General features: G+C 39.8%; 1 protein-coding gene across 1 annotated transcript in view; it reads left to right on the top strand.

The window, feature by feature from the left end:
• LOC140924582 (endosome/lysosome-associated apoptosis and autophagy regulator family member 2-like) overlaps window positions 1-11,660 on the top strand; it is a 27,212-nt gene extending 15,552 nt beyond the window's left edge. Inside the window, exons 3-12 of the mRNA XM_073374600.1 lie at window positions 393-640; window positions 1,324-1,419; window positions 2,042-2,159; window positions 2,754-2,945; window positions 3,367-3,653; window positions 5,314-5,666; window positions 6,294-6,525; window positions 7,117-7,304; window positions 8,877-9,130; window positions 10,752-11,660. Coding sequence (XP_073230701.1) covers window positions 393-640; window positions 1,324-1,419; window positions 2,042-2,159; window positions 2,754-2,945; window positions 3,367-3,653; window positions 5,314-5,666; window positions 6,294-6,525; window positions 7,117-7,304; window positions 8,877-9,130; window positions 10,752-11,335 — 2,552 coding nt within the window. The 3' untranslated portion in view covers window positions 11,336-11,660. The remainder of the gene's footprint in view (window positions 1-392; window positions 641-1,323; window positions 1,420-2,041; window positions 2,160-2,753; window positions 2,946-3,366; window positions 3,654-5,313; window positions 5,667-6,293; window positions 6,526-7,116; window positions 7,305-8,876; window positions 9,131-10,751) is intronic.
• The last annotated feature ends 5,006 nt before the right edge of the window (window positions 11,661-16,666 follow it).

The raw sequence follows: 16,666 nt of genomic DNA, 5'->3' as shown, positions 1-16,666 counted from the left end.
GTGACCAACATCAATTTTCTCCTGACCATATCCATAGATTGTCCAGACATTAGGTTATGAGAATTAATAAATTGATCACCTAAAAGAAATGCTTTAATCTTTTATCAAATTCTCTCAACTGATTCTTTAAGGAAATGTATAGAGATCAGTTTGGAGAATTCGTATGTGGATATTGGGGCTTAACATAAATCTGCTTAATACAGACACTTTCTATGGACCCTTCAGTGTCCATACTAATGGGTTTTGACTGTAAAAATCTCTCAGGGAAGTACTTTATAAACACCAATAATTATTATTATTTACACATAACTATATGCCTTTATTATTTTATCTTTTATTATGCCTTTGTTTGTTTGTTTGTAAGCAATTCCATTTTTTATTGCTTTACATAGCTGATAACTACACACTTGAATCTGGTGACAATCCTGGGTCAAGATGCCTGGTTTCTGTATTACTGATGACCAGGAAGTTTGTCCTGACTAACAACAATGTTAGTTTTGACTATCGTGTAGACAGCCGAAACTGCAGACATGAATTCTTTGGATGCGATGGTCTAGGTTTCTTTATTGATGGTCAGCAAGTACTACAATACCAAGGAAACCAGTTTCACTGGGTTACAAAGACTTATAATTTAAAGAAGGTAAGTTTGAATCAAACTTTGCCTGCTGATAGCGTTATGCTTCATAAAACAGAGTTGTGACGGCTGGGCTCAAAATAATTGACATTGGCCATTCATGTTGACCAGCCCAACAAATTTTGGCCAGCTTGGTCATTGTTTGTTTGTGACTGGTCAAAATGTATAGAAAATACGTATTTCAAAGTTAAATAGTCAAGTAATTAAAGTAAAAAATATCCCCTTGTAAGCTCACAAATTTGAACATAGGAAATCTACATTGCATGGGGCAACATATAACTCACAGGAGCGTTAATGAAAAAAAGGAATAAATTGTATTGAATATTTTTAGACGAACAAGAAAACATGCAATCTTGTTAATGCCACCCCTCAGTACCACATGGTGTCCAAAAAACAAAACATACCACCCTCAGTACCACAGGATACCCAAGAACCACTGAATGCCACCCTCTCACTTCCACAGAATGCTCAGGATTAGCATTTGTCCTTAGCATTAGCATGACTTAGTTTTGGTTTATGTGTCTATGAAAATGTGCTTGTGAAGGAGATCAATTAAAATATACTGTCTTGTTAAGCAAAATAGACCTGTCTGAACAGCAAACCTCATTTTGACAAACATCATCTGTAAGTTTGATATTTGTTTAGGTAGCCAAGCTCTTCAAATGCTAAAATTCATACTTGTATTCTAGGGTTCCCATACACTGAAGTGGGTTTTTCGTAAGGAGAGGTGTTTTAGTTATGGATATTCCTTCTTAGACAAGGCTTTTCTCCGTTCTATAACCTTGGTAAGTTACACATTTTGAAATGGTAATTAATAGAACTAAGCGGAGTTAAATTTTGATCTGTTATAATCATCATCACTAAGGGGCAGACACAGATCCAAACCAACTTTCACCATGTTTTAGAAAACTGTCAGATAAATTTGACAAGAGGAAATGAAACTCTTGATAAGAAAATTTTTAGGAGATTTATTCCAGACCTGGTTGTGCTTGCAGTTAGTAACGTTTAAATTAAAAAAAACCAGTCCAATCGGTCATGGTTGAAATTTAGAATCCATGGCAATATTGGAGACAGAAATAATGGCAACTTTTTGGCTATTATAAGAGACTTTGGTGTTGGATTAATATTGGCAATGTGACTTCTGATAATTAACTACGAACAGTCAACTCCCTTTATTGCGGACACTGTATGGACCTTGAGTTAGTGTCCTGTCCGTATTATCGGTAGGCGAGAGTTGACTGTAATAAGTATTGATTTGCCAAATTCCACGCACCTCTGTTAATTTTCACCCAAGTGTGTCAACTATCAAAGGTTCAAAAATAAAAGTAAGGATATTACATTACGTTTCTCCTTCATTAAAAAGTATTTGTTTAATTTATGTAATTAAAAAGACTGTGTATTCTTTAGGTTGGCACAGATGAACCAAACGTGAAATGCAAACCTTGTCCACCAGGTTACTTTAGTAATCAAGAAGGTGCTTCAGAATGCACTGCGTGTTCATATTTTCAGTTTCAGGCGAAAGAAGGTTTGTGCATTATTTATCACATAATAGACCTTTGTCACAATGATGTACAGAAATCCCCCCTCTCAGCTATTCTTTCAATTCACAATCATCATGAGAGGTAGATGAGACTGATTAAGACTGATCTATAATTCCTTCGAGCTCCAGAGGTCAATATTATTATTTTTACTGCTAATTCATGACAGTTGATATACATTTGTAACTATGAGTAATGCATCAAAGCAAATGAAATTTGTCTTATCTGGTATATCTGCTGCATTGTGAGTTCCTAGACCGAACATAATTTCTCAGAATTTGTGGCAACCTATCGGAATTGAAAAAGATCTGATTATTATGTTAAAATACCCTTTCTTTTGTTGCAATATTAAAAAAACTTGCATAGCTGTTGGCCATGTGATTGAAACGCTCCATAGTTCCTTCAGTATATATAGTAGGTAATTGTCAATCAACCACTTTTACAACTGTTGCCGGTTTTTGTGGCAAGTGTGCTCAATTATTTTGCCTTGTTATTAGATCTATTTTTGTTTGTTTGATTTTTTTGAAGAAAGAACTTGTATCTGATAAGAGCTCATTTTTTGAATATGTGCATGTTTTCAGGTCAGACGAAATGCGACCCTTGTCCAGAAAATACTTTTGCCATGATAGGTGCCTCAAAGTGTATCCCATTACCTAAATGCACTAAGGATGACGTCATTAGCGCCCCTGGAAACTTGACTACATGTTCCTGTAACAATACTGGTGTTTGTACAACCACAGTACAAGAAAAGTTTGTCACCGTTAACTTAAAAGGTGAGTCAACGCACTGTAAATCCTAGATCTATTAAGCACCCCCCCCCCCCCCCAGGGCTTATTTATTTCAAGCCCATTTGATGGGAGATGGGGGGCTTATTTAATTTAGAATTGATGGTGATATCAGTTGAACCTCGCAGTTGTGAGCACAATTTATGCAATTGTGTAAGAGAAGCCTGAAAAAAAAAAAATCAAGACTTCAATGGGATTTGAACCCGTGACCTCGCGATACCGGTGCGGTGCTCTGACCAACTAAGCTATGAAGCCACTGGTGTTGGGAGCAAGTCAACTGTGTTTAATATGTTCTGTTAAAAGAGATGAAAGGTGACAGATGTATATGAGATAAATATATGTGAACTGCGGAAATGAAATCAAGTGAGGAATGATCTTTATTAATAAAATCTCGTGAATTATTTGATAGATGGAAAAGGACCAAGGATTCTTTGCAACCGACAAAAAAATTCTACGATAACTCCTTCATCGAAGACAATGCAATGTCGTTGTCAACCTGGATTTGAGATTTTTCAAGGCAAGGATGGACAAATTCAGTGCAAACCGTGTTCAAAGGGAAATTTTTCTACTGGTGTGAAATGTGCTACATGCAAAGCTGGCCATGTAGCCTTGCCAGGCAAGCACTACTTTTTGTGGAGGAATGACACATTACCAGAAGGCTTCTCTGCTTCTTGTTCCGGTGACTGTACCATTGAGGTTTGTCAAATATTGAGAAGTTCTTTAAAAACTCTGACGATTGTTTTCAAGATGGCGAGAAACACAGCTAGGTGCTCTCTTAACCCTTTAAGCCTCAATTGTGACCAACATCAATTTTCTCCTAACAATATCCATATGTTGCCAAGAGAAATAGTTATGAGAGTTAATAAAATGATCACTAAAGAGCAAATGCTTTGATCTGTTATCAAACTCTCTCTTTTAATTCTTGAAGGAAATGTATGGAGATCAGTATGGAGAATTTATATTTGGATATTGGGGCTTAAAGGGTTAATGGACTACAAGTAGTTCCTTAGGGATAGTAGAGCGAGCAGATGCACGAACGCGCGTGAAAATCGCCACCCTCGAAGAAGGTCCTCCCTCGACGTGTCATCCTCGCGACTGGCCATTTCTCACGCATTCTCCTATTTTGCTCGAACTACTATTCCTCAGAAAAATGAGGAAGAACTTGACTGTTATAGGTAACTGTTATGTCTCCTGAGCGTTCTTACTAGGGACCTTACAAAACTACGACGGCGACGGCATCGGAACCTCAGAAAAGTAAAACAACAACTTTGCGCGTGCATCACGCTTTTTTGTCAATTTCTTTGCCTGCACAACTAAAAATGGTCAAATTTTAAGTTTACTTGAGAAGGGGAACGGCAAGGCGATAAATTCTACCATCTCTGTCTGAACTCGTGCGCGGTCCCATGCCTTCACTTCCAGCCTAAATTCCCTTCTTTTAAGTAATAGGGCGACTTGGGATAATCGCGAAATAGTTTCAAAGGATGCGAAGTCTATTTTTCCGCGGCGTTTTAGTGGTCGTCGCCGTTGTCGGGTCGTAAGGTCCCTACTGAAAGTTCTAAACAACAAAGATAAGTTTTGAAAAACTGTTGAGTAGACTTGTTTTTAAAAGACCCAAGTGCACTTGATCTGGTGACAGGCTCATAATGGCTAAATTTGGCTGAATTCCGCGACTCAGCCTCATTAGGTAACAGGAGACAGAACAGTCTCTCCGGTTTACAGTCAAGTCGAATAAAATTTTATCATGTTGAGCAACATCCTAACATCTTAATCGCCCTTGTTTCGTTTCATCAAATCTTCAAGAACAAGATGTATTACTCATTTGCTTGTTTCATTTCATCAAGGCTGAAAAAAAAAAGAGATATGATATACATTCATCCCGCTTATTTCGTCTCACCATAGCATCATTGCTTGAAGAACGAGATTTGATTACACAATTGGCCTGCTTGTTTTGTCTCATTATCTTACGGAACGAGATATATTACGTACCCTCCTTACAAAAATTTCGGGCTACTTTACTAAAAATTTCTAGCAATTTAACTTAGAGGTGACTTTCGGGCGATTTGACCGGTTACCGTCTAGGTTCCTATGTAAGGTTATCCATGGCAGTCTTGGATGCTGGATTCCAGATGCCTTGTCAGTGGAAAATTGGACTTTAGCTTCCATGTCAATGGAACCTGGATTCCGAATTCCAATCATCAGCGGGATTCTGGATTCCTTGAGCTGGATTCCGGATTCCAAAGCCCAGGATTCCGGATTTCACAATCAAATACTTTCCAGATAAATTCCGGAATCTGGATTACCTTACGTAGCTGTTCCTGAAAAACGGACTTAATAATCTGAAGTACCTTTTTTCTAGACTGGTTGGATTCCAGCTGGGGATCACATTCGCACAGAACGTGTTGTGGGTAATGTGCACTCTGAATTGAGGTCTCCTGAAGTAGAGGTGGATTCAGATTTAGCAAAGCTCGTCTTCAGCTGCTCAGTCATGTGCAATTTGACCGGAATGCCATCTAAAACCGTGAAAGGCGAGACTTTGGCTAAAATAGAGAACTGCAATCTCATACTTCAAGTGTGGAAGAATGGTTCTCTGAAGGATCAAGTAAACTGTACTCGTCCTAAAGGGAAGTTTATTTATCAACATGAGAAGCGACGAGATGGTAATTATGTCACGCATGTTTATCCACTGGAGAAGGGAAGATATCAGTTCAGGTAACACTAGAGACCTTTCCAGACGAGTTCACGCTCATAGTTGCATCATGGGTAATCAGGGCAAGATGGCGGGAAATTCAAAGATTTGTATTGGAATTCAAAGCCAGCTAATCCTTCCTGAATTCATATATTTGATGCTTTCTCTTTGAAAAGAGTAGCTTACGAGTTCAAAGAAACAATACACTAAATCTGGAGTGCAAAGAACACTATCGACTTTTCAAAGAGAAAGCAACAATTGTATGAATTCAGGAAGAATTAGCTGGCTATGAATTCCAAAACAAATCCTTGCATTTCCCGCCATCTTGCCCTGATTACCCATGATGCAGCTATGAGCGTGAACTCCTCTATTCTAAGACGAGGACATTTCGAGAACGAGATTTTCTCAATACTAAGTAGTGCGCACGCGTGAACCAGCGTCATTTTGGCGGCAAATCGTGATAGCCATACTCACTCTACTACGAGTTTTGCCGTAGTGGCGGAAACATGTTATCAAATGTTGGAAGTTGGATCAATATTTGCGATCGGGAGAATGCTAATAACTTTTCTGGCGAAAAAAGTATAATTTTTGGATTTTAATACTACTGAAACCGAAATGTTTAAGTTTAATAGCCTTTCTTTTGGTTACAGATGGACGTTCTACCAGCTAGACGATACTTTCTCTTCAGCATTTGAAGCGAAGGTATCCAACATAAGCATCCTTGGTGCAAAGTCTGGCGCGGCTCGCAACTGTACTGCATGCCCACCTGGATATCATAGCACAGCGGACAACACTGACTGTAAAATTTGTCCAAATGGAACTAGCAGTTTAGCAGGTTCTCATAAATGCACTCCATGTCAAGGACAGACTTTTGCCGCACAGGTATACAGCTTCACGTTTGCTACAAGAGTCAGTGATGGTTCAGTCACACACACTTTGTCGTTTTGTGGTTATAGCTTCTAAACAATGAACACTTTGTTATGAGTTGTGAGTAAGCCGGTCAGTCATTCAGTTAATCAGTTAATCAGTCAGTCACTTTATCAGCCAACAGTCAGTGAGTCATACATGATTTTCATATATTCATAACTTTGTCAGTGAGTTAGCTAGTCAGTCTGTCAGGAAGGGAGACAGTCGGTTAGTCATTTAATTAGCCAACCAAGCAGTCAGTCAGTTAGACAGTCAGTCAGCTAGCCAGTCAGTCATTCAGGTTATCGGTCCCTCAGTCAGGCAGTCTTGTATGATGGTCAGGTAGTCAGTCAGTCAGCTAGCCAGCCAGCCAGTCAGTCATTCCTGGCCATATGAATGCTGGACAGTAATCAAATGAAAACGTGACCCCCTCCCCCCCCCCCCTTAACGCATCTGTCATACACCATGTAGTAACCTCATTTTGAAATTATTCTCGGAGATCGATTTACGTTGAGTTATTTCTTGTGTCTTGATGCCTGAGCTGAAGTGTTTTGTTTGTTTGTTTAGAAGGGTAGTGAAGAATGCCTTCCTTGTGGAAGCAATACAAAAGTTCTACCAAACAAAGATGGCTGTGGCACAAATGGATGTACATTCAGTCCCGCACCTGGTGTAGATTATGACCTCTCTGCGCTTTCCCGTCCCGGCGGATCAATGATTAAAGTCAATTTACCAGGACTACACCCATGGTTTCGAAGGTAAATTCCTTTCCTTCCCTCATCCTCTCACCCAGAGTATTTAAGGGTTGTATTTGTTACGACCAAGAGGGGGTCGGAAAAGTTGTGGAGGAAGGTGTCTGCAGTCATTACTGCTGTTTGTGATTGCCTCAAAGCCCTCAACTGATTCTTCACAACCAACCGGCGTTGACCAACTTTTGGAAGATGAGAGCAATCGATGGTATATTGGAATGGAAACGAGGTTGATCGATGGATACATTTTCCTGGAAACGAGGCTGAAGGGGAATAGATCATTGATCAACCTCGTTTCAAGGTGCGGCCGCTTAGCCGTTTATTCACGAGTGGACTAAGGAAATTGCGTTCACGGCTATCCAAAGACGAAATAGCTAAATTTCGAACCAGAGATTTCGGAAAAAAAAGTTTGAACGAAAGAAATGCAAGAGTACGCAAAACATATTGTTCGATGGATGTTATGTACTTTTTGAGGAGTATCTGCAAAAAAAAAAATGTTTGTATCTTGAAACCGTACCGAGGAATAGGCAAAACCTTAGAAGAAAGTCTTCGAGGATATAAGCTAAGATCTTAGAAATCTTTTGAATGAATAATAAAACAATTATTGAATTCGGCATTCATATGATGTGAGGAATCATGTTATCCACCTCAGGGTAACAACCGGTTTCCCTACTTGTCGAATTCTCTACGTCTTAGTTCGCAACAAATTCGCTACATATTACTTTCTATAAACCACTGAAAATATTCCTTAGTCGCTTTAGAAAAAAAATCTTTTAATGTATTTCTTGCAGTCTCGGGCTTTGCCAATAGGCAGCGAGACGAATATGTACGTGGGCCTCGGCACACCCAAAGGACGAGACTCAAACGAACTCGAACGTAGCGAAGTTGTCAAGTAGCGAAACCGTTGTAAAGCCACCTCGGCCTTCAGCCTTGGTGGAGAACAGTCTCCTGGATCTTCATAATAGACCCTCCCTCGGTTTATTCAACTTTTGACATGCACCAGTTAAGGAAAATCCGTCGATACCACTGGAAAGATTGCCTTGAAATTAATAATATTGCCAATTTCAAAGTGATACGTCTAAAGCGTGCGAAGATATAATAGCTCCGCTAGGTTGTGAAAATTTACAGATGTTTGTATGGTGGGGGGCAAGTTTGTGCCCCCACCCCTCTCCCCCGCCCCTCACCACACCATACAGACGTCGGTAAAATTTGGATTATTATACCCTAACCCTAACCCTAACCCTGGGAAAACTGCCCACCTACCCCTCCCCTAAGCCACATTAACACTTACTTCTCACTTAGGGCAAAATGTTGGCATAGGGGAGGGGTAGGTGGGCAGTTTCCCAGAAACGTATAATCATCCAAATTTTACAAAAATCCAATTGTTTTTTACAATTTCGCGAGTTTCGGGAGCTATTTCTTCATTAGTTTTCACCAAATCACTTTCAAACTTGGCAATTTTACTAATTTTAGGGTGCTCTTTTCAGAGGCGTCGACGGATTTTCCTTAACTTGTCCACGTCAAAACTTGAAAACTATTGCTAATTATCATCGTTTTCTTGTTATTGCTTTCTTTCTTTAGGAGGTTAAGCTATGGCTATATATATTTTTACAGTTCAGAATATTATTTCAACCTTTGCACGGTTGATCATGACAATAGCTCGTGCACATCTCGTGACTGGATCAGCGGTAAAAGAGTTCCCCTTCGCGTGATGGCTTGCAGGTCTTGGTACTATGACGTAAGCATTGGGTCCGTGATTGGCTACAAACGAAAACAGGATATCCGCTCTGGCTTGATTGTGGAGTTGCTTCACGGTGACAAATGTCCCTATGGAGGTGAGTGCAGCCAACGAGTTGTTAACAAGTTGTAAGGAACAGTAACAGATTGAAAATTGAACACAATAGAGGAGAGAAGTCGTTACGTCATGGTGCCATGGCAGCAAAATTTCTGGATCCCAACAAACAGAAAATTTGAAGTCGCATTGTTTTAAACTTCATCGCTGCTTGTCAATTTCTTTCGATTTGTCAAATGTTGGCGAAATTTTCTCGGGTTGAATCCGAAAAGACTGAATCTAAGTTTAGAAATAGAAAAAGAAAATTGTTGTCTCGTGTTCACGTACTCCATCAAGCGGGGGCCGTGAAATTAGGATGTTCCATGTCGTGCAACGACGGCTTAGAAATGTACAAAAAAAAAACGTGGTACCCGTGCAACTACTGTAAACATACCGTTAAATTCCGAAAATCAGCCCCTCCATGTATAAGTCCCTCCAAATATAAGTCCCCCTCGCCTCTTTATAACAAAAGCTAGCTACAAGTGCATTCGTCCTCCATTACAATCCTATAATGCAGTTCGAAACAACACCGACTTTGTCCCAGGCTATGTGCAGACGACACTCTCCGAATTTTTGATCGGTTGAAAATTCGTGCGTTTAGTTGTTGCTTTCACACGGAACCACAATAACCGCATGAAAATGTAGACGCTAAGCTGTTCAATAGAGAGCTTTAGCTTGAGGACGAGTACCAGTGCGAGATTTAACTTAAAGTTTTTGCTCGTGTTCTAAAAAGACACCCCGGAAAGCTTCATTTTCTTTTTTCTCACCAAAAACGTCACTACGGTTATTTATACTGAAGGAGGTTAAGCCCTCTCCCGATAGAAAAATGATAAAACTTCTTACGTTTAATAACTTGTTCCCGCCACTACGACAATCTCGCCTAAACTCGTTATAGAATGACGACTACCACATTTCCCCGCCAAAATGACGCTATTTCACGGGCGCGCACTACTCAGTATTAAGAAAATCTCGTACTCTTAGTTGTCCTCGTCTCAGAATCTAAAGCTCTCTAATGTTTCGAGTGAACAGAACGAAAATCTTGATCGGTGCCATGTGAACCAAGTGTGCGGTCGAAATTTTGTCTGGTGCCCTGTGCACGTAGCTTCAGTCGTAACCTGGAAAATGGCCATTACACTTGTAAAAGGCGCGGAAAGAGAGTGGACACTTCGACACGTGCTGTTGTCAATGTGACCGGCGCGACCAGTAATACCTACGAGGATCTAACTAACGTGCTCTCGCAAAGAATAGGAAACTTACGCAACGGCGACGGCGACGGCGACGGCAACGAATAGGGCAAAAGCAATATATTTAGGTTAGTAAAAGAACAACTTTACATGTGCATCACGTTTTTTTGCCATTTCACATGTCTTTATCGATATCGCACAATTCCATATTTCACGTTTTATTTAGCTTGGATACAGCCCTTTGGAATTCAAGTTTTACGTGGCGTTTCCGGTGCCGTGGGTCGCCGTCGTAGTTGCTTAAGCTGCACTATACCTTGATTGAAGATTCCTACCCTATCACCTCACCCGAACGGAACTGAAGACGGACCTTAAGCGACACGTGTGCCAAAAATATTTATCATAGGACTTGAGCTATGATGTCTTTTTTGATTCTGTCTGAAGGAAACAATGGCCGATACAAAACAACTATTGACCTCAGATGTGACGTTACAGCTGGAGTGGGTCAGCCCGGAGGAGAGAGCAACTTCTCTTTAGTTCAACTGGGCTGTGACGTTCAATTTGTTTGGAAGTCCTTGTACGCATGCCCGAAATGCCGAGAACAAGACATTACGCGGATTAAGGGAGAATGCATAAACGGAACCCGGAACGTCACGGTACTGCGTTCTATCCCATGCTGGGCACCTGATGAATACCCTGGCGCTAATGTTACGACAGAAGAGTGTGTCACGCCAACTAAATTTGTCACGGTTACAGTCACGGCTACTGTTCTGGCATTTAAAGAGAAGGTATCAAGCAAAGTAAACAAGATTTTGATTGGCGTGGGAGTAGTGGTGATTGTACTTTTATTGGGCGTGGCTTTGTTCTTTGTCTACAAACATCGCACGATCAAGTATCGGTACTTGAATTGGATGTCACGTAATAAACCCATGAGTCGCCTTAAAGAAGAACATGACGAAGATCACTTTATCGAGGGTGACGAACTCGCTTACCCCTCAAATGAAAAAGATGAGCCATTCCGAACCTGAACGAGACCCTGGTATACCACTCTAGTTCAAGTTTTCAATAGAAGGTAGAATAAATTGAAGAGTGCAAAAATTAATACCGGTTAGCGTTCTTCAAATTTGTTTTCCTACTTCATCATGTTTTTGCATCGACTTGTGCCCACAAAGCTTTCAATTCCCAATACCAACAAACAATATACAGCTACTAAATTTTTGTCTTGGTAAATTTGTGATAGAATTTTCAAATACGGCGAGAAAATTTAGGTTGTTTCGTGTTTCTCTTGTCCTGTAAAGGGTGCCAGTAGAACGCGGGGCGGGGTTGGGGCTGGGGTCGGGGTCTATCCTTTTTTTTAAAGAATGCTAGTAGGGTTGACCGTAACCCTAACCCTAGAGCTAAACGTAACCCTAAAAAAAGATAGACCCCCACTCCGACCCCGACCCCGCGTTTTACTGACAACCTCTCGTGACATTGATTTTACGATATGTAAGCTATGATTTGAGAGTTAACTGAGTTGCATAGTTGAAATTTCCCATATTTCTTTTTTTTAGTTTTTATTTTTTGGCTAAACGGACAGAGCCGAGTGTCCGTATTTCATAGGTGTCTATATCAAAGAGCTATAGACGGTAAAGAACTTTATTTTTAAAGTATGTTTAATTTTTTTAGTGCCGTATAATTAAGCAATTTTGAAAAATTTTTTTTACTATTTAAATTAGGTTTTAGTTTCAATTGCTTTTTACTGATTTGCTGTAAATAAAAATAGTTTTGTAACAATCCCTTTTGATTAGTCATTTTTACAGTAGGCTACCAATAGTTTGCCGTGTTGTTTTTCGTAGCTCATCGAGTGAAACGCGCTCCGACCGAAAATTTTCTACAAATCTGCGTTATGGGCGTGTCTCAAATAAACCCTCCTTGTTAAATTAATTGCAACCTCAGAGAGGTGCTAAATAAAGTTGAATTACAAGTAGTTCTTAATGTTTCTTTAACTTGACACCCTCGCAGGCCTTTAACTGCTACGAGGGACTTCAAGATCCAACGACGCGACGGCGACAATAACGTCGCTAAAAAAGTGAATTTCCGTTCTTTCAGTCTTTATAGCAATTATTCCTACCCACTTACTTTGTCAATTGTAGGCGAACCCTCCCGAAGTTGAATTTTCAAGGGACCAAATTCAAGCTCAAAAAGAGAAATAAATCGTCGTTGCTTGTCTTCGTCCTCCATAAAACGCGAAATTAGGCATTTTTACGTCGTAGTCGTGCAAAAATGGGAAAGGAATGTACAAAAAAGTGTAATGCACGTGCAAAGTTGTTGTTTTGCTAATTAAACCAATTGCTTTTTTGACGTTCTCGTTGTCGTCCGCGTCGTTGCATCCTAAAAACCCTACTATATAGGGAAGTACACGTTTGTCGGGGATGCGTGCGTTGCGCGCCAGTAAGGTGTTTTGTTCCCTAGTGTGACTGATGGCCAGCGTAGAAGATATTTGAAGGAAAGGATGAATAAAGGCTTGCGATAGTGTGTTGGACGCGGGAGGAACCTGCATTTCCTTCTTTCTTCTCGCGCGTCTTTTTTTTTTTTTACTCGTGCACCTTGAACTGCCCACCGACCCCTCCCCTAAGCCAACATTTTGCCTCAAGTAAGAACTAAGTGTTAATGTTGGTTTAGCGGAGGGATAGGTGCGCAGTTTCACAGAAACGTGAAATGATCCACCTTTTCATTCATAAATCAAGCGATTGCCACGCGTGCCAGTGAGGTTTTCCGAGTGCCTGGGGGTGGAGTGCGGGGACAATTTTAGCCATGAATGAACCTCCCAATTAATTGCTCTTGGATCTACGAGGATGCAACATTCAATGCCTACAGTGCAGGATGTAGGTGTAATTATTCGAAGCGTGGACCAACAGGCGATTAGGCTTTGATTGGGCTGGATTGTGCTAGCATAATGTTTGGCATAAATCGTCAACAGTAGCATAAGTTTCACCCATTTTCCCCCCAAAAAAAGCACTGCTGCATAATTTGCACTTGTTACGTAGTTACAGAAGTAAAAAGAAAAAGCGTAACTTGCATGAGCATAATTTACATAAACTAGCATAATTATTGGCATAATTTTAGAAATATACGAGAACTGCTAGGAGTAGCATATCATGCTCCTTTCGCGAGGACAATTTATCAGAGCCAGCATGGGCCGGCGATATTCGGCTTATCCACAGTTTTCACTGATCACAAGTTTGCAATTTGGAGGTCAAGGCTATAATAGGAGGTGAAGAAAGGCAAGAAAAATAACTTACGACTCATTGTCATTACTGAGTTCTCTCTTTTGTTTCTTGTTTGAAATGAATTAAAAAAAAAAAAATCGGGAAAGGGAAGACAAGAGTATGCGTATGGCGCTATGGCCCATGGAAAGAAAACGCCCTAACCCTACCTTACACAGTTTATAATTGTCCTTTGTTTGGAATCCCGTCATGCCAGGGGGAATATATCATGTACAAATTAAATAGGCTATTAATTCCGAATTGCCTCGAGCTTCTGTTTCAAAGCGACTATTGATATTTAGTAAAATTCAACAAGTGGTCTATTATCAATGCTGCGTTCTGATTGGTTGAGCTACTACTAGGCTATATGTTATAGCCCACTAGTAGCGAAAAGCGCCGGATTTTTGGCGGCAAAAAAGGATTAAAGTCTTGCTTTAAGTTGTTTTGTCTCGATATTTTGACCAACTAGTTGGATTTTACTAAAACAATTATTCCTCTTGCCCTCATGGCCTCTGAGTCCGACACAGTGTTCGTCAAAAATACTCCACTACGCGTCGTACTTCAACTCTTCCTCTTCTCAGTGTTTCAGTTAGTTCAAAAATCTCTGTTGTTGGTCAGTCGTAGCTGCTCCAATTCAAAATGCATGCGAATATTAGCCTGAAGTTCATCCGATTACTTCGAGTCGTTATTACTCCCTCAATAACTGCTGAGAGGAGAAAACGACTCGAAGCAATCGGATGAAATTCAGGCTAAGCGAATATGTCATTATATTCAAATCTTTCTCTCTGTCAATTAATTGATCCCTCTGGTACCAATCTTCCTTACTGGCAGAGTTTCCTTTTTCGTGACGTTATTTTTTCCCGTCTGATGATAAATAATAATAATAATAATAATAATAATAATAATAATAATAATAATGCACTTTATTAAAGTCTCATGTCTTATGCTCAGGCACAGTGCATTACTGATCGGGGAGACTGGAGAGAAAACAAGGAGGAAAAGGTAAGTAGTAATGCTTCAGCAAAATTAACCCCGTTGGTGGATTCCCTTTGGATTCCCTTTATTAATATGTATAAGTGTCTTCCTGCATACTAATTTGGATTTCCTGCATACTAATGAGGGTCTTCCTGCATACTAATTCGGTATAGGTTTACTAAAATGGTAAAATTGTAGAGGAGGGAATAATAACATTGAGGAGGGAAATAATGAAATTGAGGGAAAATATTAAAATTGTGATGGAGGGGAATAAAAAACATTGAGGAAGGAAAATAATAAAAAATTGTGGAGGAGGGAATAAAAACATTGAGGACGGAAAATAATAATATTGTAGAGAAGGGAAAAAGAAAAAAATTGAGGAGGGAAATAAAATTAAAAAGGGAGGGGTAGGTAAAACATTGTGCGCAGTGTAAAAAAAAGGATGGTTTGCTTTCTTTGACTATTTTAATAGGTTTCTTTCAAATCGCTGTGTATTTGACTCTTTTTGTTTTAAACGGCATCTCGTGTCTGATTTTATTGCTAGCAATTATTAGTCGCGTGTTTAATCAATTGATCCTTGTTAAGTTATTTGTTTTATAATAATACGTCAAGATGCTCCCTTGAGGTTTTTCCTGTAGAGCTAATTTGTATTCAACTTTGGGCTTGTGAACTCGCATAATTACCTAACTAACGGCGCGTGAAACGTTGAGACTTCAATAGTTTTTCATTTCCTCGAGATAGAACGGAGAAAACAGTTCTGTAATAGTCAGACAAAATTGAAATAGAGAATTTTCAGCTCCCCTTTGTGTATGTTTTGTTTATATATTCGAGTTGTAGCGCTAAATAAGAAGACGTAAACTTTATTGAAGTAAAGACTTTTCAACTCCACTTTCTGTATGTGTTTGTTTATAGACGAGTTTTAGCGCTAAATAAGATATAGGAAGCCGTTTCTCGCGTTGCTAGGTGATCGCTTCTCTTATTCCTATTTTTCTTATAATAGACGGTCCGAAAACCGGGCTCAAGTTACTTCACGGGCAAGTCTAGGCAAGCCTATTGTTCCTATTGTAGTAGAGTGACGCTCATTAGTAAACCTATACCGAATTAGCATGCAGGAAGACTCTCATTAGTATGCAGGAAATCATGATTAGTATGCAGGAAGACACTTATATTAGTAAAGGAAATCCACTTTTTGCGAGGGAATCCAAAGGGAATCCACCAACGGGGTTAATTTTGCTGAAGCATTACTACTAAGGTAACTTCTGCTCGCAGGGAATTAACAGAAGGAAGCACCTATTCGATCTAAACAAGGAAAAACAGGCACGTTTCCTTTTCTTTCACGCTACAAAACAGCCTCATTATGAGCCAGCAGTGAATGTCCTTTCCAAGGGCAAGGGCAAGAGCTGGTGGGGAAGTAAGGGTGGTGGGGGTGGGGGGGAGGGCAAGGAAAAATTAAACTCAAATGTCCCTGAACCAGCCACGGCAACCAGGCCAGAGTCCTTGACTAAAATTGGGTTGTGGTCAGAAATAGGGTATAGTTTGGCCTGACACCTGATAGGGCTTTAGAAGACACAACTTTAAATAATTTTTCACCTGTTCGCGTGTCACGGCAAAACCAAAAACCTCACGGCAAAAACAAAAACATCTCTCCAAAACCAAAAACCTCACGGCAAAAACAAAAACCTCACGGCAAAACCAAATACTTCACAGCAAAAACAAAATAGCTTTGGTTTTGCCGTGGGTATTTGCTTCTGCCGTGAGGTATTTGGTTTTTGGCTAAATTTGCAATAATTTTTGTCACAGACATAACAAAAAATTGGCCGTTTAGTCACTTTGTATTATTAGTAAATAAAAATTTAGCCATTAATTAACGGCTAGATTTTGATTAACTATCTATACAAAAGAAAAATTTAGCCATTAATTAACGGCTAAATTTTGCTATACTTTTTACTAACCAAGAATTTTGCTGTGAAGTATTTGGTTTTACCGTGAGGTCTTTAGTTTTGCAATGAGGGTTTTGGTTTTGTCGTGAGGTATTTTGTTTTTGCCGTGAGGTTTTTAGTTTTGCCGTGAGGTTTTCGGTTTTGCCGTGAGGTATTTTGTTTTTGCCGTGACAGTTGTGGGCCACCGTCCAGCAGC

This window comes from Porites lutea, chromosome 14, assembly GCF_958299795.1.
Source record: "Porites lutea chromosome 14, jaPorLute2.1, whole genome shotgun sequence".
NCBI classification, from domain to species: Eukaryota; Metazoa; Cnidaria; class Anthozoa; order Scleractinia; family Poritidae; genus Porites; species Porites lutea.
This window is presented reverse-complemented; position numbering and strand designations above follow the sequence as displayed.